This window comes from Cricetulus griseus, chromosome 6, assembly GCF_003668045.3.
Source record: "Cricetulus griseus strain 17A/GY chromosome 6, alternate assembly CriGri-PICRH-1.0, whole genome shotgun sequence".
In the NCBI taxonomy this organism is placed as follows: domain Eukaryota; kingdom Metazoa; phylum Chordata; class Mammalia; order Rodentia; family Cricetidae; genus Cricetulus; species Cricetulus griseus.
The window spans coordinates 139,351,679-139,376,396 of NC_048599.1; the positions used below are offsets into that span (position 1 = coordinate 139,351,679).

General features: G+C 54.6%; 1 protein-coding gene across 2 annotated transcripts in view; it reads left to right on the top strand.

Moving 5' to 3' along the window:
- The first annotated feature begins 6,053 nt into the window (after positions 1-6,053).
- The window catches only part of Rxra (retinoid X receptor alpha), an 89,964-nt gene continuing 71,299 nt past the window's right edge, over positions 6,054-24,718 (top strand). The window contains exon 1 of one of the 2 annotated variants that reach the window (XM_027423032.2): positions 6,054-6,162. In XM_027423032.2, the coding sequence (XP_027278833.1) occupies positions 6,135-6,162 (28 nt within the window). In that variant the 5' untranslated portion in view covers positions 6,054-6,134. The remainder of the gene's footprint in view (positions 6,163-24,718) is intronic. The other variant, XM_027423033.2, reaches the window with a different exon arrangement.

Genomic DNA, 24,718 nt, shown 5'->3' on the forward strand with positions numbered 1-24,718 from the left:
TTCTTGTGTCTCAGTTCAGAAGAGGCTCTTTTGGGGGAAGGGGACCCTTATTAGAGGGACAAACAAAGGCCAATTGTCATCACAGGCTGGTAATTCATCAGTTTAGGGACTGGGCTTCCCTGGGGATTGTGGCTATCTTGTCTTCTTCAACCCAAGATGGGGGGCTGGACTAGGGGCCTAGGATGAGGTAGGGTGGGGGATAAAGCTACCCCCTCCCAGAGACTGTCTCAGGGGCAGGCCACTGGCTGCTCTCCAAACCAAACCCCTAAAGTCTTTATGAGTAAATGAACTTTTGTCTCAGAGGGACCTAGATCTTGAGGCGGGAGAGGGGGCATGACTGCACTGATAGATCAGTCTTCTTTTTTGGGGGGGGGAGTCTAAGTGGAGAAGGACTGTGATGTAGGGATTGGAAATGCCTTTCTCAGGCCCCTTCAAAACAATGCCCCTGTGTCCTTTCATGAGCTTTCTAAGTGCTAGGATGTTGTCTGGTAGGGAATGTGGAGAGCTTTGGATTGCAAGCCTGCCTACAGTGAGTTAAAAAGCAGGTGTGTGTGTGTGTGTGTGTGTGTGTGTGTGTGTGTGTGTGTGTGTGTGTACGCGCGCACGCATGAGCACGCACTCGAGCACCCACGCGTACAGGCATGTATATATGGGCAAGTGGGTGGAGCCAGCAGACTGTTGTGGGTATTACATGGAAGCTGGGCCTCCAGGTAAAATGTGGAGTGGCCAGTGTAGAAGAGGTGTGGGGCAGCCATTCCTGCTCAGCTAGCCTGAGGAGGGGTGGCTTGGGCAGGGCTGGTGTGCATGAGGAGGATGACTCAGGGAGGGAGGGAGAGGGCAGGCCTCGTGAGTTTTGCTAGTAGTCTGGACTTCATCCCCAGGGCAAAGGGAGCTGGAAAAGGGTTAAAGCTGGGTAAGCTGGGTGGGGGTAGAAGTACAGCTTGCTCTGGGCTGGGCAGAGGCTGGCAACAGCCTGACCAATAGGAGGAAAGTGTGGGCCTTTCGGGGTCTTCATTCCCATGTCCTGCAGTCGGTCCCATACCTCCAGAGGCAGGATGGCAGCCTTCTAGGCTGAGCTGCAGCCTGGAGCCTGGCCAGGACTCCCCTCCTGGGCCACGTGAGCCAACACTGGCTGGATGATGTGTGCTGGGGTGTGTCTTTGCCTTATTTGTTGGCTGGAGGGCTGGGCATGGGAGAGCAGCACTTTAAGTACAGTTTCTCCTGCTGTGAGCCCTGAGGAGAAGCACCAGGCAAACTCCAGGCTTACTATACCCACTCTTCAATGCAAAAATGACGCCTCTTTATGGTGCTATCAATAACCACTCGCCTCTTCTGCTGCCGCAGTGGCCACATACATAATATTTAAACCACATTGGTGGATGACAGAGACAGACGGATATTTTTAATCCCAACAGACTATTACGGTTCATATCATGTCTGTCAAATAAATATTATGAATCATTTCCCGTTATCTTTATGGGGGCAAGCTGGCGACATCAGGGGATTGGGCAGGGAGTCTTTTCTCTGAATATTTATCCAGTTCGTATGTATATGTATGTGAACAGGAAATTTATGGAGCAATTGTCGATAATAAATGCCCCGATAAAACACATTATCTCCTCGCTTGATGGGCTACGTGTGGAGAGGGGCAGGGTGTAGGAGGCAGCCAGAGTATGCTGCCTGGACTCAGGTGAGGTTGGGATCCTGTCCTAGGCTGGGAGTTTCCCTTGGCGTTCTCAGTTCCTGTGATGTGTTGGTATGCACTGTCCATGGTCATCACCTCATCTTAAGCCAAATGTCCTCTGTGATTCATTGATCATGTCCTCTTATCTTACAGAGGAAAAGAATGAAGTTCGAAGAGAGCCTTTGTCTGAGGGCTACAGTAGAGATGTCGGTTTTGGCCTCTTCTTCTGGTGTCTCCCCAGCATCCCATTCTCCAAGTCCATCAGCTGTCCTTTCTCTCTGGTCTCCAGTCTTCCCTGCCATGTCCTGCCCTGTCTGTCTGACCCACACCCTGTGGGAAGGCAGGTGTTGTGGCTCACTGGATGTAGGTGTGTGAGACCAGCAGTATTCTGGGGGCTTTTTGGGAAATCTGGATACTGGCTTAGTGCCCATGGTGCTGGGTCCACTGTGGTAACCAGAGTTGATCTCTGCTACATCAGCCTCAATCACTGCCTCTACCTACGGAATAGGGAGCAGGGTCTTCCCCTGCTGGGAAGACAATGGAGGAGATGGTGTTTGAAGTGTGCTTCAGACCTGGCACCTGGGAAATATAAGCACCCTGCTCTCAGGGCTCTCATCTACCCTTGTCCCTCCACTTTTCCCCAGCACCCCTGGAACTGTTTAACTTGGCCTTGGGTTTGGATTCTCTGAAACTCACAGGTTTTTGCTCAGAGCAGCCTCCTAATCCCGTTCACTCTCCACAGAGATCCTGATCGCAAGTACTCCTTTTCTGTCTTCCCTGTGCTTCTCTGCTGCTGGCAATTGGCATAATGATCTCCCTGGGACTGAGAACATTTTTCCCCCAAGGTCCTGATCCAGAGGCACCACCATCCTTTGCAGCTACCCATCAGACAGACAGGAGTCCAAGTGGGGCCAAACAACATTTTCCCCTTACGTTCTGGAAAGACAGGCATGGAGAGGGGGTTGAGTGTGGACCATGTGCTAGCCACAGCTCCAAATGGCCTTGCCTCTCAGGGCTTCACCTAGCATCATCCAGTTTGGTTCATGGTCACCCCAAACTGAGCCACAGGGAAGGTGACCAAGGGACTCTGTAGGCTAGGGTGCTGGAGTTCAGAAGTGGGCCTGGCAGAATGCTAAGCTTCTAGTCTACCTTGTTGAGAGTTAGGTACCCCATCCCTCTGCTATCTACCACTAGTCCAGGATTTGAACTTCCTAGTCAAGAATATTCCACTGGGAATGGAATGGGGACAGCCCAAGCCCCCTTGAGTCCTAGGAACTACTGGGCCCCAAATGTCTGTCTGATGTAGCCTCAGGGTGCCCAGCAACACTGGCCTTTAAAAACTCCATTCACCAGGCATTCCCTAGACTGTTCACAAGGCTGAGCCGAAGCAATGTGAGAAAGGGCCAAGGTACCTTAAAAAGCATCCTCACGAAATTAAAAAAACAAAACAAAACTCAAACAAAACAAATGGCTCTTAGATTGTAGGCATAAGGGGGGGGGGATATTACCATAGAAGCTTTTGGCTACTGTAGCAGATGGTACAAAGGCCAGGGTAGTTTTTTCCATGGTCAGCTTGGTCTTGACTACTCTGGGACAGCCACTCTTTCTGGCAGGTTCCTGTGGGTTCACCCCTACCAAAGGGCCCCAAGTTGAGGGGAAGGCAAAACATAGTGGCTGCAGAAATAACAAGCAGCCTGCTCATGTTTTTCCTCTCAGAGCTGGAGGGTTTGAGGTAGGGCCTCCCCCAGTACCCTATCTGTGCTTTGTCCTGGGTACCTATCTATGTCCCTGTCCTGTATTAGAGAGACAAGGCTCAGAGCTGCTCAGCCTCTGTGTCTCTGAGGCTAGATGTGAGACAGGACCAGATTAGTAGGGTCTGGTCTCTGTGTTCCCCACTGTCCACCTATATCCTGTAGCGACCAGGCTTCTTAGAAGTAGGCACTACCTCTGGATCTTTCCACTGTCCCTGTCCCCAACTAAAGTCCCCACATGGACACTTGCCTGCCTAGGCCTCTCTGTCTTCCAGCACGTACAGCTTTCCACAGCAAATGGTAAGGCTCAGGGAGAGCGGGGATGGGGAGGGTGCTAGACACCAGTGAGTCAGGTTGTCCATCACCAGGAGGTGACCAAAGATTCCAATGCCAGCCTTAGGGACCCTTGGGCTGAGCTTTCCCACAGCTGACCTGAGTGTTATGGTCTGACAGTCAGGTTGGCTTTCAGCTTCTTCCTACCTCTAGGCCACTGCTATGCCAGCCCTTCCACCTGGGTGTGTCATCCTGACTCAACCGGACAAACATGTCCCTTCTTCATGGCACAGCTCAAGGACCAGCCAGCAGAAAGTTACCAGAGCCCCTGGCTGGTTGGGCCTTATTCTGCTGTCCCTGTTGGTGGTGCTTTGGTTCTGCCTGCACTGCTCTACCCTTGAACTATGGCTTTGGTAGTCATGGTGTGACCACTCTTGCCTGTGAGTCTTCCTTATCGTGGAACAAAATCACTGCCACCTACCTGCAAGGCCCTCCTCCTGGCCTAATAGTCTCTATATTGCCTGGTTAGTCATTCCAATGACCCAGTAGAGAGGGTGGGATTGTCTGCACTTTACAGATCAGGAAACTGAGGACAAGAGCAGAGTGGCTTGGCTAGACCACTAGATAGCTGGGAGGCAGAGCTGGGGTCTGCCTTTGCCTTTCATGTCTTGAGCACACCTTCCCTTTGAACCCAGGGTCATTCATGTCTTCAGTACAGACTGCTGATGTTTGTTGATGGAATGAATGGTCCACAATAATGGAGAACAGGGATCATTGAAGTATCTCTATCAACCCCCCCATTCTTATCCTCTCTGTTCTGAGGCTCAGTGTGGGCAGGTTGTCAGCAGCCCTGGGAGAGTGGTCCAGGGGTGCTGAGAACATATTTCTAAGGGAACCGTCCAGGTGATGGGACAGGCCTGGGAAGAGGAGTTGGTTTGTAGACAGCCCAGGACATTTAGTGCCCCTATTTTGCTTTTTCTTCTCTCTTGCCCTGGAAGGACAGGTTCCCCAGACCCCACAGGGCTGGCCTTCCTCTGGGACAGTTCTATAGACCTTCTGGGATGCTTCGAAGAAAAAGTGCAGTTCTGGAGGGCGGCAGTAGCGCACCCAGGCAGGGCTTTCCTTTTTTGTCTGGAGAGGAGGTGCTTTCTTTGGGCAGCACCCACGATGTGCCTGTGGACTTTGGTAAGCCCCTCTGCCAGGGCCTCCACGCTGGATGTTGGTCTGGCAGGCACCAGCTGGGAGTGGAGGGAGGCGGGACTGCCGGTTGCCTGGCTTGGCTCAGGGACACAGTGCGCTTAGGGAGGCTGGCTTGGCTCTGCTCAGGTAGCTCACACCCAAATCCGAATTCCAGCCGCCCAAGACGGCGGGCGGGTTGCGGAGGAGGCCCAGGCTCTCTCTGGGTAGGAGTGCTTCCTTTCGTTTTAAAACAAACAAATCATGAATTTAAAAGTCAGGGCAGAGAGCTGCCCAAGGTATATAAATAGCCTGGGGCCACTGGGCGATGTCCGAAGCGGGCCGCAGCGCCTCTCGAACCCCGCACCTCAGAAGAGGGCTGGGGCCGTCGGGGTAACACCGGTACGCGGACGCCCCCCCCCCCCGCCCCGGGTCTGGCCTTCGGTCGGTCAGATACCATGGTTCTCTCTGGGCCTCCCGCGTGTAAGTGGGAGGGCACTGGGGCATCCCCCTGCCCAGCTGCTTGCCTCTGGCTCATCACCCCTCCCCGGCCTCAGTTTCCCCATGTGTCCCTTGGGGTGCACGGGGCCTCAGCTCTCCTTTAGGGAGCCCTGCCAGACCATGGTCCCCGAGCGACCACGGCTGGCCTCTTTGTGTGTCCGCGCAGACAATGGCCCGGCCGCTGAGCTCTCCTCTTGGCCCCGCTCTCCTCCTCCTCCACCACGGGCCGCGGGGATTTTGGGCAGCCGGGGAGGGAAGGCTGCTTCAGCCGGCCGCCCCGCCCTCCTCCCACGCCGCCGCCCCACGGCTCCCGGGAACCCCTGGCAGACGCAAACTTGCAAGTTTGCAGGACGCTCACAACTCGGGGCCGGGCGGCGAGCGCGGGGCGGCGGCGACAGCGGCGGGCGGGGCGCGCACCGGCTGCGGGCGGGGCGAGTGGCGGCGGCGGCGCTGCGCCGAGTCCGCGCCCGTCGCGGGCCCCCCGCCGCTCCCCCCCGCTGCAGGCCGGGCCGGAGCGGGTCGCGGCGCGCGGCGGAGGCGCGGGCGGCGGACACGCGCGCCGGGCGCGCGCAGGCACAAGTAGTTTACATTGTTGGGCGACTTTTGCAACAACTCGCCGCGCCGCGGCCTCCGCGCGCCGCCGCCGCCGCCGCTGCCCGCCGCCCCGCCGCCGGGCCGGGCCGGCCGGCCGGGGGCCGCTGCGCTGTCGCCCTGCTGCTCCGCCGCCAGCCGGGAAGTTAGTCGCAGACATGGACACCAAACATTTCCTGCCGCTCGGTGAGTGCCGGCCGCGGCGGCGCGGGCGAGGGAGGGGGCCGGGGCTGGCGGGGCGGGGGCGCGTGCGCAGCGCGCGTGGGGGGTCCGGCCAGGCCCGCTGGGCCCCGCGCTGTGGCGGTACCGAGAGTTGGCGCGCCGGGCCCGGGGAGGCGAGTGGGCACAGGGCAACTTTTCCCGGGCCCGGGCTCGCGGCGGGAGAGGGCGAGGGCACCGGGCCTCTGACTTGTCGGGGAGCGGGAGTGGGCGGCGGGGCTGGGGCGAGCGGCAGGTTCGCTCAAGACGTGGAGAGGGGTCCCTCACGGTGCGCGTAGCGCGTCCGCAGAACCCCGGGGCGCCCAGCCTCAGCCGCCCAGAATCCGGCCACGCCGGAGGAGCAACTTCTGCGCTTGCTGGAGGGCTCCGGGCCTCCTTGGCACTGGGATGGGGGCGACGCGCTGGGCTCCGGGAGGCCACTGCTCCTCCGGGCTCGTCGGGCTGCTGTTTGGAGCAGGCCGCTGGCCCCTGGGTGTCTGTTGGCCCAGACGGAGTCTGCGATCTTGCCGTTCCCCGACAGCAGCCCAAACCTAGGTGGGCATGGTCACCCAGGGGCCTCTGATGAGGAGCATCAAACCCAGAACTGGGGCCCCACGCTCTGGCACCCCTAGTTGTTCTCCCTGGTATTTAGGGGGGGAGAACAGCCCATAGGCAGAAGAGTCCGTTTTCTTGTCTTGCTGCCCTCCCGCCAGCAGCTCTCAGTGACCGTCAGCCTGCCAACTCCGGGAGTGGAACCCAGCAGGGTCGGAGCCCCCCAATCCATTGCTCTCGCAGGGATTTTGGGAGCCAGAGGGAAACAGTGTAGAGAGACTTTATAAATGAGCTCTGGGAAGGATATTAATTTGGTGGTGAGGACAGCAGCCAGGCTGTCAGGCTGATGAAGAATTTGTGCTGAATGGAAATCAGGACAGCTGATTATGGACGAAGCTCCATGATGATCAGTGCCTCTTTGCTTGGCCATCCCCTATGAAGCTTGGGGTGCAGTTTTGCTACCCCTAGGGGTGATCAGAACCCAGCATGGCTTCCAGGATTTTTGGTGATTTGGGGAGGTGGCACCCCCTTGGCCCCAGCCTTCTTACAGCTCCCAGACAGGTCTGCTGCAGAGTGACTTTGATAGAGTGTTCCAAGTTTGTCAAAGCTTCAGACACTTCGTCCTTATGAGCGGTGCTGAAGACCATGGGGGCTCAGCTGAGCTTGAGGGTCTGGCTCCCAGGGTGTAAACTCTGTCCATGTTGTAGTTGAGAAACTGGCTTGGAGAGGCCGCACTTAGAGACTGTAAATGGTGGATTTGGCGTTGGAGCCCCCTGCCAAAGTCCACTGACAAGAAAGCTGTATTACTGTGGCATGTTGCTGTGGGGCCTGATGTGGGGTTGGTGGGACCCCTGAGACACCTCTTTCTCCTCCACCCAAGCCTTTATGTGTTCAGAGCTGGGTCCTTAGGACAGGAATGCTTTGCTTAGTCTCTGGCCTGGATCATGGCTAGGGCCTGGCAATACTTTGCCTAGATCCAGGGATGGGAAACAACATGCCAGGAGGGACAGAGCCCATTCTAGAAGTTGACACATACAGTTGCAGGGTGACTGGGCTAGAGTCTTCAACAAGAGGAGTTGTGTCTTGGAGCTGTTGTCCCCCCACAAGGAGACCCAGAGTCTTGGGTTCACAGAGTGGTGGCTCTCAGGACCAGCTTGTGGCCTCCCAGGCAGCTTGTGCCCCAGGGCTGAGTGGTGAGTCCTGGGCTCTGAATACATTTTATTTTTTACTAAGCTTGTGACCAGCTCTGAAGTCCAGTGCAGTTGAAGGTCCATTTAAGCAGCTACTTGCCTAAGCCCTTTTGTCAACACAGCCTAATCCCTCCTGGGGGCTGAGTGTCAGAGGATCTGGCTCATCCAGGGTCCCCACTGACAACTTAGGTTTGACTTGAAGTGGCTGGGAAGATTTGGCCGTCCTTTTTTCACTACCCTGCCACTTTTGGGGTCTGAGACTGAGGGCTCTTCCCAGTGTGCACTGTGTGGGGTTTGGTGGTTCAGATAGCCTCTGAGCCTCTCTCCACTGAGTTGATCTGTATGGGACAGATCTGAGAAGAAAGGGAGGATGGGGAATTTGCCCCAGGCAGTCCCTGTTTCCTGGCTTTGCTGCCCAGGGCTGGAGTTGGGGAGTGGGGTAAGGGCTCAGCCTGGCCTCAGCTTGGATGGTGGGACTGTAAGGCTGAGCCTGCAGAGTCCAAAGGTCCCAAGCCTGCACTGACCCTCTCAGCTGTGTGGCTCATTTGTATGTGAGGGTAACAGGTTTCCAGAAGTGGGGCTCTAGGCCTCCAACCACCCTCTTGTGTGGTTCTTGGGGATCTAGTGAACTTGGGGCCTGTGTGAGGGGGCTTTTAGTAACATTGGAGCCCTTGTGACCCAAAATAGAGCACATTCCGGTCGTCCCGAAATAACAGGGTCACATGACTCTCAGGAGGCTGGGCTTGGAGTCCAGCTTGGGCCTGACGAGGCAGTTCACGGTTAGGCCCCCAGCTGCCTACTGATTTGGGCATTTGTTTTGGGAAACTCTGGAGGGGACTCTGTTGTTGACTGAGGAAGTGTTAGGGTGAGAAAAAGTGACCCCCTGTTGGTGGTCTGACTGTGGTAGTGGCCTTGTCTGCCTGTATTCTCTTTTGGGCTGGTACTGTGTTGTGCTGGGCACAAGCATTTGTCTCAGATGTGGGCTCAGAGAGCTAGGCCCACTGGAAGGACTGCCTGTGGGTGAGGAGCTCTCCACACAGCCCAGGTCTGCACTGCTCAGTCTGTGGGCTGTGTGGGGTTTAGAGTTGAGACTGCAGCTTGGTCACATAGGGGCAGCTGCCATGGGCTGGCTCCCAGGTCCAGGTCTGCCAGGGCCCTGGCAGCTCTTCCAGCCATGCATGTCCTTCAGGGTTAGGGCTAGATGCACCTCCTCAGGAAGGCCCCTATGATTGCCTTGCTAGTGCCCTGTCCCACTCGTGCCAGGACTGTTCTGGAGGCTGAATAGAAGGGCAGGGATACCTGCCCCACCCTCATGCCTTCCTTTAGGAAAGGAAGAGGTTCAGAGGATTTGTCACTCTGTGGTCCCTGTAGGGGTGCTCAGGTCTTCATCCCTCCACCCAAGGGCTATCCATGCATACCAAAGGGACTCTAGTATCCGAATGTGTGGACAGAACTGAGCTTCATAGAATGTGTTATGAGAGAGTCTTGGGCCCACCAGTCAGTGAGGTTGCCTAGGGCTTCCTGTCTTTAGTGGTATGGGGTCTCACTATGTTGGAGCATGTTAGGACCAGGGTCTCCATGGTGAGTGAGGCCTGGGTCTTCAGTGAATTGGGGCTGGTGGACCTGGTTCAGCTGTCTGAAGACATAGGCCTTGTGGATGGCCTAGGGCCAGGACAAGCCAAGACCTGCCTTCCTTCCGTACTCCTTATGCCTAAAGCTTATGGGCCAGTCAGGGCCTTGAGGTATCAGATTGGCTGCTGCATTTTCATGGGAACTGGCCATCAGCTGGGCCAGAGATGGGGGCAGGAGACTTGGCTCTCCAGCGTGTAGGTGTTTGGATTATGCCAGGAGTGTGTCCATTTCAGGGGTGGGGGGTGGAGGTCACCTTCCAAACCTTTGTTCCAATGCTGTTTTTAAAAGAAATTTAAAAATTACATTGTGTGTGTGTGTGTGTGTATGTGTGTGTGTGTGTGTGTGTCTATGTACTTGTAGGCGCACATGCCACAGCATTTGTACGGAGGTCAGAGGACAGCTTTTGGGAGTTGGTTCTCTCCTTTTAGCACCATGTAGGTCTTAGGGATCAAACTCAGTCCTTGGTAAGCAAGTACCTTACCCACTAAGTTACCTCACCAGCTCCCAGTTCTTTTATAATAGGTTGGTTTCAATGCTGGGGGTGATGGGCTGTCCACTTGCCATGGGCCTGCAGCATGTCCTTGCTATAAGATATACTTGTTCCTTCTCTGTCCCTTCTCCTTTCCATTCAGACTCTTTCCCATGTCTGTGCCCTTCCTCACAGCCACAGAGGGCCCTGAAGGACAGACACATCTGGACAATTGATATCAGCCACCTGCATCTGTAAAATGGGCACATTCCTTGTTTTCCCGGGCTGTTGGGCAATCACCTGTTTTGTCCTAGGCTGGTTGGGGGTTCACAAAGCTCTTTTTGTGGGGTATGTCTCTCTCTTTCTCAATCCAGGTCCTCTTGGGCCTCTTCCTTGAGTCAGGATAGGGCCAGGTCACCAGTGTTGAGCCCAGGCCTTCCTGAGACTCCCTGTGCCATTGGGTATGGGAGCAGAGGTGAAAAGTGGGCACCAAGGGAACACAGCTGCAACCCCTTGGCTAGTTGTCCCCTGCCTAGGTTTCTGCTCCCTTGCTAGACTCCCTTGACAGACCCCAGCTGCTGCATGACTCTCCCCAAGGCTCAGAGTCTGGTGGAGCGAAGAACTGTGCGTGAGCACACCCACCCGAGTCTGGTGCGAGATGTTCTGAGCAGTCGTGCCCCAGCGCCTCACAGACAGGGAAATTGCACCCTAGAGTTACAAAGCAATTGTCTAGCTCAGCAGCTGAATGAGCGTGAAACGGAGCAGAAAGCAGCTAAATAAAATTGGCCCAGGACGTGTGTGGAGCAGCCTGGGTGTGCACAGGCATACTCCCCCTATTTACCTGGTGCTGCCTTCCACCCCACCATGAGGTAGCAAGCCAGTGCTTCAGGTCTCCCAGGGCCTCCTAAACTTCATATGGGTCTCTGGGTCTGGCTGCTTCTCACAGCCCCTGTTCTTTTAAATCTCTTATGTCCTGTTTAGGACCTGCCCACCTGCAGAGGGTGCTGATATGTACCCATTGGGTGCCTGCTATGAACTGGTACTTAATTCAGGACCTTATGGCTGACCCAGGAGCATCCTCACTTAGTGATGGGAAGCTCCATGGTAGGGTCTGTTTGCCTTGGTACTTCAATATCATGTCTCTGTGAGGTTCTCTGCTCTGCAAATTGATTTCCTAGACAAGGCCCAGCCCTGATCTTCAGTTGGACCAAAACTTGTTCTTGAACTTGCTCAGGTCCTGTTCTGTCAGTATCTCAAGAAGCTGCCTATGAGAGTGGAGTCCATGCCCAGTCTGGTTCCCTAGGAGCCCTGCTACTATCTCTGCTTCCACCTCCTAGGCTGAGTAGCTATTTTGCCTTTTGTTTTGTTTTGTTTTTTTTGAGACAGGATTTCTTTGTGTAACAGTCCTGGCTGTCCTGGAACTCACTCTATAGACCAGGCTGGCCTCAAACTTACTGACATCTGTCTGCCACTGACTCCCAAGTGCTGGGTCTAAAGGCATGTGCCACCACCACCCGGCTCCCTGTTTTGCCTTTTGATTGGCAAGTCTGAGGTCTCACTGCTATGGCTGTGGATCCTTGACCCTGGGAGGCTTGCCCTTCTTCCTCAAGATCCACTGGAAAGTAGATACTCCTTGATTGCCGCTCTGAGAGCATCTTGGAATGCTGGTAGACATTACTAGGCGCCACTGGGCTATTGTAGGTTGGGGATGGGGAGCAGCAAGTGGTCCCTTCTACCTGAAGACCTAGTGGCTTGATATTCTGCCTCACCTTGCCAGGACCATGTTGTCCGGCAGCAAGATCCATAGGGAGGGGCCTGTGGCAGGACCAGAGGAGGGTAGCCCCACTGGGTCCTCAGGGCAGGGCAGAGACGTGGTAATATCTTCAGTCCCCGTCCAGAACATGCACGCACATACACATGAATGTACATATGTGTGCATGCACACATGTGCACTGGGGTCTGGCCTTTAGGAATCCAGTAGCATTGTGCCAAGTTCTTCTGAAGGAGGCCCCAGGCCTGCTGGTGGCCTCTGTCCCCATATAAGTAGGGAGTACCTGACGGGCACAGCCTCCTTGTCCTTCAGCCCATGGAGAGTCTGGCAGAGGAGAGATTATATGATGAGGATAGCCAGACCAAAGGCCCAAAGGCAGGCCCGGATGCAAAAGTCATGGTGAGAAGTAGTGCTGTGTGAGATTGGGCTGGAGCAAGCATGGTGACAGGTGGAGTCAGCTTAGGCCTCCTGTGTGTGCAGGGGTGGGTTGGAGGCAGTGTGCTGGGGCTAAGGTAAAAGCATCGCCTCTCTGGCTATGGAGCCCCTCCTCACAGTGTCTCAGCTGGGGAGAGGGCTTCCAGGGATTTCCTGGAGGCTTAGGCTGGCCCCTAGCCTGGTCTGTGGGCTCTCTACCTTTTCTGGCCAGTTGCTTGCTTATGAGGGTTGAAGAGAGGATCCCCTTCTTGCCCATTCCTTGTAGTTTATCCACTTCTCACATTTATACATTTGGCCTGTTCTTGGGGAAGTCCCTTAAACCACTGACCAATAGTCCTGGGGCTGGTGATGTCAGGGAGTGTCTTCAGGCTCTCCCAGAAAGGTGACTGAACAGCATGGTGGTCATAAATTTATGCCCTGGCCTGGGAGGACAGGCAGACCTTGGTACTAGATGATGCTAGGGACCAGGTTGGCCTTGTGGGAGCCTGTTCCGTGGGATCAGAGTAGGGACCCTGAAGGCCATGGTGAAGAAGAGGCTTTGGGGCTTGGCACTGAGACACTGGGAAAAGTTAGCACTGAGGCTCTATGTGTGCATAATCTTCCTTGCCCAAATTCAAGTCTGTCCTTCATGATGGCCAGCCCTGTTCCAGAAGCAAGATCTGTCAGTTTGGCTAGAGACTCAGGGGAGCTGAAGGCCCAAAGTCTATCTTCTATGGAGACCAGAGCCTGTCCTGGCCTCCCTAAACCTCTGCTGGCCCATTGTCCAGACCCAATCTCTCCAGACAGCATCCTGGAGCCCAGGGCTGGTGCTGATGGCTGTCAGCAGAGGCTAAAGCATTGTGAGTGGGAGGGAAGCATGCCAGGCTGGGTCTAGGCTAGGCTGTGTGTGTGTGTGTGTGTGTGTGTGTGTGTGTGTGTGTGTGTGTGTGTGTGTAAATCCTGCAGCGCCCATGGATAAGCCCTGCGGAGTTCAAAGCCATTGGGTGTGCGCGGGCTGTAATGAGGTTACTGATTCAACTGGCTTCCTGGTGCTGCGGCCCAGAGTGCAGGGAGGCTGGGAAGCCCCGTGAGGGATCTAAGTATCCCATAATTGACCAATTTAGTTTAAGTGTCCGTGCTGGCCCCGGGCAGAGGTCAGGCGGTGACAGTCCAGGTGGCTGGAGTAGCTGCTTGCAGTCTCAGAAGGTGCTTCATTTGTCTAGGACCTCTGAAGTGGAGCCCTAGGTGGCTGGCCTGGGCTTCAGGAGCGTGGTGGCCTCCCCTCCGCACAGGCTACCCTCTGTGTTTTTCCTCGGACCCTGCAAAGGGTGGCATCAGGCTGCCTCGGTTTCAGTTTTGTCTTCAAACCAGTTACTTCTCTGCCTGCTGTCACCCTACAGGGACTATGGGATGAGATTTCAAGCCTGCCTGGTAGAGTGCATGCTTAGCCGGTATGGTTCCTGAGTGGCCTGCTTTGATCCTGTCTCTCTCTGAGACTTCCTGAGGGTAGGGCCAAGCATGTATTACCCAACTTGAGCTGATGGAATAGGCCTCTGGCTTTACTGGATTTGGAAGATGCCCAGTGCTCTGGAAAGGGCTGGCAGGGCCATGTAACCTCATTCTTTTTGGAAAGCCAAGGCCTGGTGTCTAGATACTTTACCGGGCAGGTGCTCCCCAGACAGCACTGGGCACCATGCAGCATGTGTCAGCGATAGCATAGGCCAGTCCTTCAGCTCAGTGTCCCCATGTGTGCCATGAGGTGAGACAAAGAGGTGGGGCTCTGCACTGAAGACCTCCCTTCAGGGACCCAGGTAGTGTGTCCTTCCTTCAGATTCCTGGTGTCTGCTGTCATGTCTTTTGTCATCTAGCTATGCAGAATGGGCTTTTAGTGATATTGTAACTGCTCTTGGGTTGCGGCGGGGGGAGGGGGGTCCTCCTGAACCTGGTTCTGTCCTATCCAGGTTCTCTCTCCCCAGCTGTCTATGTGTCCCTAAGCAGCTCTTTTTCCCCCTCTGGGCCTTGGCCCTCCTAGGGCCCCTGGCAGCTGGAGACCTCTGCCTTTCCCTCCTGGCACCTTGGCTGGCTTTGTTCTTCTGGGTTGGTGGCCATTCAGTCATGTGGCACAGCTGGGGACCAGGTCCTCAGGAATGACTGTTTTTCCTTCCCTACCTTAGGGGGACAGGAATCAGATTGAGGTGTCCCCGAGACCCAGGAAGCCATGGGCTCTTAGCCAGCTGTTAGTGGTGGGATTGGACATGGCTCTGAATTTCAACTGGGAACATTAGAGAAGAACATGCATTGTAGATCTTGTGGATCTTAAGAAAGGGGTGGGCAAGGGCAGGGGCATGGCGCCTACAGATGAGTGGGCCAGCCCCTTGTCAGCCAAGTTTAGACCAGCTTTCTCTCCTTGGGCTCTGACTTCCTCTACCTAGAACCTGTCATGGTTCTCCATTGCTCTTAAGTTTACCATAGTGTGAGCTATATCTGAGTTCAGGTGACTCTGTAGCCGCTACTGACCCACCAGGGACCTCTCACCCGCTTCTCTCCCACCCAGTTTCTTCATGTTTAATACTGTTGACTAGACTGCCTGGTGTGGTGAGTGAGTTCTACTTCTTAGTCTAGGGCTACATGGGCTACCACAAGCAAAATCAGTCTCCGTGGCCGCCTTCAGTTGCTTCACCTCTAAGGTGCTTGGGAAATGGAGGATGCTTTATTGAGGTGTGACAGGGCAGACCTTCCCCAGAGAGCTATGGCCCCAGCTGAGACTCTTAACGGATGGGATGCCCAGGTTGGCATGAGAATAGGTCTTCCCCTGAAGGGTTCCAGAAGGATCCAGCTGCCTAGCCAGGCTTTTCTGGCCTGCCTCTTGCTAGCTGGGTCACAGGTGTATGCTGTTGGAACCATGTGAGTGTGTGTATGTGGGTGTATGTGTGGCTGGTTTGTGTGGGAATGATTAACTCTGTGTAGAGCTGAGGCTGAGCCCAGGCCTGGTGGGGATGTGGTGGCTACAGGACTCATCTTAGCTGCTCCCCTGATGATTTGATGGTCGGTCCCTCCCTTGGTTCTCAAGACGTTTCTGGGTATGGAATATGACCCTGCTGGCCCACTATGAGTCATTGCCCACTGGAGGGTGCTAGCTTTAGGGAAGATGGCCCTCTTCAGGGCCATTCTGAACGGAACAATAGGGGTCCCTCCCACAGTCAATCTTCACATTTCTGGTCTATCCCCATTCCTGTTCCCAGCGGCATTTTTTGGTGTCATCTGCCCTGGAGACTACAAGAAGTACTGGCCCTGTCCCTCTTTACTGGCTGGAGGACAGCACTGATTGGGACCAGAGTCCAGGGGAGGTGGTGGAGCCACCCCCACTTACCCTGCTCTGGACTTTCTGCCTAGGATCAAGGTTGAGGAGGGTTGGGGAGGTGGGGACCTTAGTCATTGGATACCAGGGCCAAGAGGGGCAGAGCTTCCTTCCCTCTTGGACTTCTTGGGCATGATGGCAGGGCACCTGCTACCACTTGGTGTTGGGACCCTGGGGACCTGGCCTAGAAAGGCTGGGTGATGTGGTCTCCAGGCCCTGCAGCTTCTTGGGGGCTGCTATCCCTCACTTCCTGCCACATGCACTTTCTGACTCAGGCTGGTTTTTTTGGTGGCAGGCAGGAAGGATGGACAGACAGACAGCTTTGGTAGAGGTGGAGGTACATGCTTGTGCTGCCCTTTCAGTATCCTTAGCAGTTTATGGCAGAATTGGGCTCAGCCTTTTCCCTCAGAACCCAGTACCTGAGTCTTCCTGGATAGGCTGGCTCTGCATGCTTGTCCTTCAGGGCAGGTGGCCCCTGGGCTGTTTGCCGTGGAATATCCAGTGCTAGGTGTCACTTCAGGGTGATAATTTGAATGAGTTAATGCCCTCTACTGAGCCCCTACCCCAGAATTAGCATGGTGTCTTCTGCTGGCTTCTGGGGCAGATTTCTGAGTCTGACAGCAGTACACTTTCCCCTGGGCTGGTTTCTTGTAGCTCAGCCTGCTGAGTGCCAGTCTTGGAAGGGACTAGGGAGCTGAGGCAGGGCCATGAGTACCCAGCCACATAAGACCTCTCTAAGGTGCACAGGCAAGGCCTCCCTCTAGCTGCCAGGCTATAGAGAGATACACAGGTGCAGGCACATGACATTCTGGGAAAGTCTGGGATTCCAGCAGCATGTCGAGAGATGCAGAGTGGGAGGATATGTGCTCTGGAGGAGTTTTCGAGAGGCCAATGGCAAGCTCTGTGGTCACAGAACTGTCTAGGGACATTGGCCAGGGAGAGCATGGGGTCAGGTCTGAGTGAGGGCAGGCCAGAAGTAAGTCAGGGGGCACTGGGGTCTGAATGCTTGTCATCTCTTAGGGGATAGAGCCTGTGGAGGTGATGTATGGTAAAGGCTCTGTTCCTATACAAGGGGCAACTGTCAAGGCAGGGGGTGGTTACTAGGCAAGAAGTAGGGGAAGCCCAGAGAAGGGCTGGGGAGGGATGATGAGGTCCCTCCCGGATGTCTAAAGGATGCTGCTATGAGCCAGATTTTGGATGAACTCTATCCCATCAGCATCCTAGGCCTATACTCCCTTCTGGGCATCATGGACTCTGTCTTGATGGCTCTGAATAGCTCAAGGCAGTGCTGAGACCAAGTCTAAGCCACCACTAGCAGGGTGGTTTGAGTAAGAGGGGAGGTGGTCCTGGCCTTGTCTAGGAGTGCCTAGACTGCCGTGGTCTGGCTGTTTCACCTTCACAGCACTACGTGTGGTTTCTGGACTGCTGGAGAAGTTTGACTGACCTGGATGGAGCATGAATATGATTATATGGTCTATAGACAGCTTTGTGACCCAGGATATCCCCTTTAACTGCATATTCTTCCTGCCCCCGATAGCCCAGGTGAGGAGGGCTGGCCTGCTCCGTGCCTCATGAGTATCCACGAGGCCACTCTGGTCTGCAAGGCAGAGCTGTGGACACTGGTAGTTTCCTTGGCTGGCTTGGCCAGTGTTATCTGCAAGGCCTTTTGGGGTAGGTGTTTGGGGTGCAGCTACAGTCAGGCATCTGACCCTGTTGGCTCATTCTGGCTCCCCATAACTGATGTGTTGTGGTTTATAAGGGAGAATTTTGTAGCGTTGCAGGACCCTCTTGTGTCAGACATACTCTCTGTCCACCTGGCTGCAGGACATGAAGACCACTTCTGGCTCATGGGTCAAACTCCTTCCCAGCTGACACATTTGGTTTCTCTGGCCCAGGCTGACACCTTCCAGGTCATAAGGTCATGGGACAGGTCACTGTGCCACCCTTGAATAACCCACTGGTGGGTGGTTTATACCCTTTGGGCATCAGGCTCTTGAAGCTGTGGCTGGCCAGCTGGTATTGGCTTGCTAGTGTCATGCCCTCCCTGCCTGCAGTGGAATGGGAACTTATCTGTTGTGGATAGTTATTGTGTCTCCTGTGCCAGGAGGCTGGACACATAGTCACTCATGGGGCAGAGGAGAGGCCGGCTGCTGGGCCCACTTGGCCCTGGACATGCCCGATAAGCTGTGAAGTTATTATCAGAGGGGGCTGTGTAGTCCTTACCCTTGGCCATGATTCCAGCCTTGCATGGTGGAGACCCTGGGGGGGGGCTGCACCTGCTGGGACTTGTGGGTGAAGTGATGTAGGAGCTGGATTTTGGGGGCCCTTCTCCCCTCTCAGGGCTCAGGTTCCACCAGGACTCTTGAAATGGCCTCTCTGCTTGAGACCCCTCCACCCCTCCACCCCTCCACCCCTCCTGGCTGCTGGCCTGCTGGCCACCCTCTCTCCCTCAGGTTTCCCTGGCTGCCTTCCTGAGAACAACACTGTGATTGTTGTCACCATTGCTATCTACCTCCTGCTGCAGCCTCATTTGTTGTGGGAACCTGAGGACTGGGGGACCTAGGTTTTCGGCCAGTGGGCATCCGAGTAGGACTGGCAGTAAGCACATGGGGCTAGCCCTTGATACCCGGGGGACTTGAGGGCTGAAGGTCCTTTTGTCCCCACTTGTTATCTCACTCATGGGGACCTGAGACTAGCCAGCCTCCTGGCCAGCTTGTAGGGTCTGCAGCCTGCAGCCCACTTGGCAGAAAGCCTGGACCTGGTTTGTAGTGTGTGATCCTCTCCTCTAGTCTTCCTGCTTGGATCTAGGCCATGCTGGCCACCTCAGACTTTCCCCTGGGCTTTCAGAGCCCAAACCACTATGAGCACAAGGCCCTCTTGCTTATTTGTGCAACTGGGTGCTAGGCAAAGTGTAAGTGAGGAAGTCTTTGTATACATGCCCGTGTAGGTGGATGGACTTGTGTCCATATCTGACCTTCTGTGTGTGCATATGAGTTCTGGTAGGAGGGTGTCTTTGTGTGCATCATGTCTGTGTGTGAAGTTCTGCATATCATCCATATGAGTGTGTATGGTCATGTGTGTGTGTATGCCTATGTTCATGTGTAAGTTCTGTGTATTATCTACATTGAATATATGTGGCTATGCATGTGCGTCTCTGTGTGTCTATTAGTAGAGTTCTGTGTGTCATCCATATGTGAATGTGCATGATGTGTCTGTCCATGTATGAAGTTCTGTGTATTGTCCACACAGAGTGTGCATGGCTGTGTATGTGCATCTGTATGTATACTTGTGTTCATGTATGAAGTTCTGTGTATCCACATGTAAGTACACACGTGTGTATATGTCTGTGGGTGTATTCATGAGGTTCTGGGTGTTGTCCACATATAAGTGTGCATGGCTGTGTGTGAGCTTGTATTTGTGTGCATTCTGTGTCTTCATGAATTTCTGTGTATTGTATACCTGTGAATGTGTATGGCATGTGTGCGTATGTCTGCACACTGTGTCTGTATATGGGCTTCTCTGTGTTATCCATCTGTGAGTATGCACACTACTTCATGGGGGAGATTCTGTGTCTATGATTGTCCATGTTTGGAGTGTTCGTGGCCATATGTAAGCTTGTGTCTATGTGCATACTACCTGTGTTATATATGAGGTTTTGTCTGTTGGCCATGTGTGAGCCTTCGTGGCAGTCTGTGTGTCTGTGCACACCTGTGTCCATATATGAAGCTCTTGTATTGCCTGTATATGTGGCTCTATGTGAGTGTGTCTATGTGTATACCCATGTCCGTGTGTGAGATTCTTTGTAGTGCTCACATGTAAGTGTGCATGACCATGTGTGAGTATATTTGTGTGTAACTGTGTTCATAATGAGGTTTGTCCATGTGTATCTGTATGCACACCTGTGTCCATGCATGGGGTCTTGTCATGTTTTATATCCCACTATCCCCAGGCCCAGACCACAACAGGTATCACTATTCATTCATAGAACCTAAACTTCCTTTCTGAGGCACCCTAGGCACTTCTTATCAGCCTGTAACTATTGACTCAGAAGGTGCCTGGTGCTGTCAGGGAGACGGCAGTGTGCCAGCTAAGGCCCTTCCCTGCTTTCTAGCTGTCTCCAAGGGAGGTCTATGTCCCAGGGGATGAAGTTAGTAGGGCCTCAAGCCAGGGTCAGTTGTGCACACTTTAGTGTAAAGGAGCCTGGCGTGAATGCTGGCAAGGCTCAGCAGGGAAGGGTAGGAAGGAAAGCTTCCTCTCATTGTGTGATGAGGAAATCAGGTCTGAGAGCTGCAGGCAGGCGGTGCGGGTGGGGGAGCCGAGGGCTAGGCTGCTCTGCAGGAGGACTGCTCTGTTGTGCCTTGTTCTCAGCTGTCCACTTTAGGCAAAGTGGGTGTATTTGCAGATGGGGAACAGAGCAGGGCTGACTTGGACTGCAGCTTCTGCCATAGGGGGCTCCAGCAGAGTGGAATTTAGTGCGGTATAACTTCTCCCTCTTCCCTTCCCATGCCTGAAGCCACAGGGAAATACAGAGAAGTCATGTGGCTGGTTAGCTGCTGAGCTAGAATTTGAATCCAGGACCTCAGGACTCCCCCTTTCAACACTTCCTGATGGGTCTCAAGCGCCTGGTTAGCCTTATGGTGTCAGCAGGGGTGGGGACACCTTGCATCTGGGAGGTACTGGAGCCAGCCTGCCTTGCTAAGCAAGGAGATACCCAGCTTCCTTCACAAACAACTGGGGCTGGTCAGAGCAATTTTATTTTTATTTCCTATTTTTACTTCCTCGTGGGCTCTTTTCAGCAACTCTGGGTTAGATGGGCCCCACCCTCCAGTCTCCACCCGGCTTCCTGACCCAAGTCTCAAACTCTGGACAGGAGCTCACATGCATGTCTGTGTGGCCTAGAAACAGTACCCTGCTTCTGGCTTTTCCACACTTAGTGCTGGGGGTGTCGGGGTGGGGGTGGCATTGACTCCTCTTCTCACTCTAGGAGCAGCCCTGGGCAGTGGGTGGTGGCAGGTATATGCCTAAATGTCTGACTCAGTTTCCCTGTTCACCTCTCTGGCTCTTGCTAGAGGTGTGTGCTCTTGGCAGGGTGGGGCATGGACTTTGGGTAAATATATTGGCAGTGTGCCCAGCTGAGACCCGGCTGGGCAGGGTGTAGTGAGGGCGGTATCAAACTGCTCTGTGGCTTGAGTGGATTTTGTTTCCCTGGCCCAGGTCCATCCCATAGTGTGTATGCCATGTTAGGGGTCTGCAAAGCTCATCCTGGGGTGGAGGTCTCACCTGTTGGCTGCCATTTCAGCACAGCCAGGACTTACATTGGTGATTGGTGGACATGGGATCCTGAACTCAGCTCAGACTAGGGACAGCCAGGCTACTGTGACCCCCAGGCCTGGGCAGGGCTATGTTTTCATGGACATTTGGGTCCTCCAAGTTCCCTCAGTATCAACCTGCTAAGCCTTTCCACCTGTTAAGAGTTCCGGGAGAAAGTTGTCCCATTCACAGGAGGACCAGGCTCAGAGAGGTGTCACTGAGCCCTGAAGCTGCTTAGCTTATGGCCAGTGTGGTGGCCTCCACGGAGAGGTGGCTGGAGTTGACTATCTCTGTGCATCCATCAGGTTTGGGGGATTTGGCTGGTAGGAGCAGGACTCCTCTAGCTTCCCTCCTAGGCCTTCCTGCCCTGGCTTGCTCGGTGCTGCCACAGGTGGTAGTAGTGGCTTCTCTTCACTGTGAACCACATGGGAGATATGACTGTGTGAACCTGCATGTGTGGGTGCTAGGGCTTTCAGGTAATCCTTTGATTATAGGCCAGGAAACAGAACCTCAGTGTGGTGTGTGTGTGTGTGTGTGTGTGTGTGTGTGTGTGTGTGTGTGTGTCTTTCTTGGAGAGACCCACCAGCTTACAGATTTCCATGTGGCTGTCCATGGGAGGTGCCCTAGGCTCAGGCATTTGGCCTGTGGAGATGAGGCTGCTCCTGCCTCAGAGCTGTGTAAGTCATCAGTGGGCTGTAGGGCTGAGTAGCATTTACCCCTAGGCAGTGCGTGTGTCCTAGGTGGTATGTGAGACCTGGGCATTATCATGGGAGCTCTCAGCAGTGTGTGAGAACCCTGGGCAGCATGTGTGTCTTAGACAGTATGTGCAGTGCACCCAGCTAGCTTGTCTCCCTCTCTGTGTTTTCGCTTTCTCATCTATCAGGGTGTGGAGCCATGGCTGTCACTACTAGAGTGGTCATAAGAGTTACTGAAGTAGGGCTTATTGCTTGATTCCCTACTGAAGTAGGGAGTGATGGCTGAGGGTCTCTCAGAACCAGAGTCTTGGTCCCAGGGGCAGGCTCATGGGTCCAGTAGACTGGGATGGGAACATTCACTGTGGGACTGGGTAGGGTGATCGGGTATGCAGATCTGCCTCTGGGAAAGAAGTATTTCTCTGGAAGGGACATCTGGGATGGCTGCTTCTAGAACCATCCTGGAGTGCAGGGGTTCCCAGGGTTAGGAAGGGAGACTGTTAGGGGTTGTAGCCCCAACAGGGATTTAGGAATAAATAAATCCATTGTCCCAGCCCTCTGGTCTTTCTAGTGACCAGAGGAGACATTTGTCCAGCAGGATGCCCATGCCTCAGGCCCCATCCTCACCAGCACTGTACTGAGCACAGCTTTGAGCCGGGGTGTTTGTGCTGGCTTTCTTCCTCCTTTGCACAAGGTTTTTCTAACTGTGGGAAAGAGTGTTCCCTCCCTTAGGTAGCGGTCAGGAGGAATGTGTTCAACAAGACATATCTGGTGCCCCAAGCTCTCTGGCCTGTGTGTCCCACAAATGTATGACTTGCAGACATTGGACTGCCTTTGTCCAGGCCTAGCTGCTGAGCCCAAGGTGCCCAATGCCTATGCCCTGCACATTCCTGTCTCTGGCCCTTTGTTCATGCCCTCCCTCTGGTTGGTGGCCACCCTGTCTCTTGTGCTTCTTGCTGTCATCCCTGGGGGCTTTGATTCGGTATCTTTGGGAGCTACCCTGGTCTGAGCCCCGTCTCTACCCTCGTGAGTTCATCAGATTGCGTTAGCGGGGACCTAGCCTGTCGGGAGTCTGCAACATAAATATGGACAAGTCCACTCCCCTAATCCTCTCTGGGTCTCAGTTTTCTTACTTCTTGCTGTGTGAGAGCGTCTGTCCTGGGTTTATAGGGGGAGGGGAGCTAGCTTTTACAGCCTGTGTGGACTGATACCAGCTAGGCTTCATGCTCTCTCTTAGGGTTCAGCTTCCTGCCTCAACGCCTGCCACCCTCCGGAAGGGGCTGTGATTGGGGTCCGCCCCATGTGCCTGACTCAGCAGCCACAGGGTGGGGGAAACCGGAGGTTTCTTGTCTAACCCCAACCCAGGCACCCTCCCACAGCCCAGATTCCTCTTATGAAGGTGGGTGTGGAATCCTCAGTTCCTAGAAGAATGGGGTAGGACTGAATCCCAGGTTTTAGACTCCTCCTGGGTCCCTGAGGATGCCTGCCAGACTCTTCTGCTTTCCTTGGTGCCCCCACCCTCCCTGTCTCTGACAGGTGTCCATTTGTACATCATCTCCACCAAGCAGCCCTGCTGGGTTAGGTTTCTCCCACCCTCCACATGACACCTGTGCTTTCAGGGGCTCAGTGCTAGGCCGGGGCCTGGTATGGACCCTGACTGCAAGAGGGAGTGGATGTGGAGGTAGAGGTAGAGGCAGAGGAAATGACACTCCCACTGTGGTCTTTGCTTCCTGGGAGTCTGGGCTTTGTGGCTACATCTCAGCTAGACAGAAGTGCCTAGAGAGAGAGTTGAGATTGGAATCCTGAGGTCTTGCCTGCATAGTTGCCTGGATAGCTTGTCCTAGAACTGCTTCCTGGTGAGCTCTAGACCAGTGGTGGTTGAGAAGACAGAATGGGTGTGTCCAGTGGCTGTAACCTTAGTGGGGCCTTAGTGTCCTCAGCTGGCTGATGCTGGCACAGTTTGACATCTCCAGGAGACAGGTCTCCAGTGAGGTTACAGTGGCTTGGGAGGACAGTTCTCTAGAGATCCTGACCATTGCTGGGATGAGGCCAGTAACTGAACACTCAGCTGTGTAGGGTTCATGTTCCCTTTGTGGCTGGCAGTGATGTGTCTGACTGGCTGCCTGTACTTTGCCCAGCTCCGGGCCTGCATAGAGCTAGACAAGGCCATGGAATTTGATGGGTTGTTTCCACTTACTCGGAAGCTGCCTAGCCTCTCTCCCTTGTGTTCATTCAGTAGTGGGCAGCGTTTATCCTCAAGCACCTGTGGAACCTGCCTGAGGGGGTTGTCATGAGACCCTCAGGAGCCCGGGGAGACTGAGTCAGGACAGCAAAGGGTAGAGGAGGGGGCAGCTGGGCTTGGTTAAGATCTAGAAGCCTGACCCTTCCCTTTTGCTTGATTAGCCTAGTGGACAGAGGGGCAGCTGGAGGTGGTATAAGATCTGGCTGTGTAACCTAGGCTGCGCTCACAACCTCAAGGGAGGCCACACGCCATTGTGGAGCTGCCAGGTGGATGCTGGGGATTTTTAGTCTGCACCCTCACAGCATGTGTCAGTAGTGTGGGGAATAAGCAGAGGAAGGGTTAAGAAGCCCATGCAAGTAATGATGTCTCTAATTTCCCCGTGTGATTTAATAAAAATGTAAATCGCTGGGTGGACGGCCGCACCGCCACAGTGTTGACCGAGACGAATTGCATGTGCTCAGTGGTCAGCCTGCCTTTGTCTCTGCACTCCCAGAAGACTGGTGCTTCCTGCCATCCAGGAAGCTGGACACTGAGGGACAGACACATCCCTCCCTCCACTTCCCTGGCCGAATGGGCAGCTGGAACACCTGGGCATCTGTTGAGAAGGGTTGCAGAGGAGCTCTGGGAGACCTGGCTGGACAGACCACCCTTTGTGTCACCTATCCCCCACCTCCTGGAGGAGCGGTGACTAATCTAGGATGGCTTGGAGCCTGCACTGAGCATGGTCAAGTCCTGGTATGTAGAGGGGTCACTGGCCACTGGGGCCAGGGAAGGCCTTCCTCAGGGTAACATTTGAGCAGAGGTTCAGCATGAGAAAGAGTGGGTATGTGGGGCTGGAGAGGAAATGCCTTCCAGGTTGAGCAGCAGTGTATGCAAAGGCCCTGAGATGGGGGCTCCCTGGTCCTGGGGAAAAG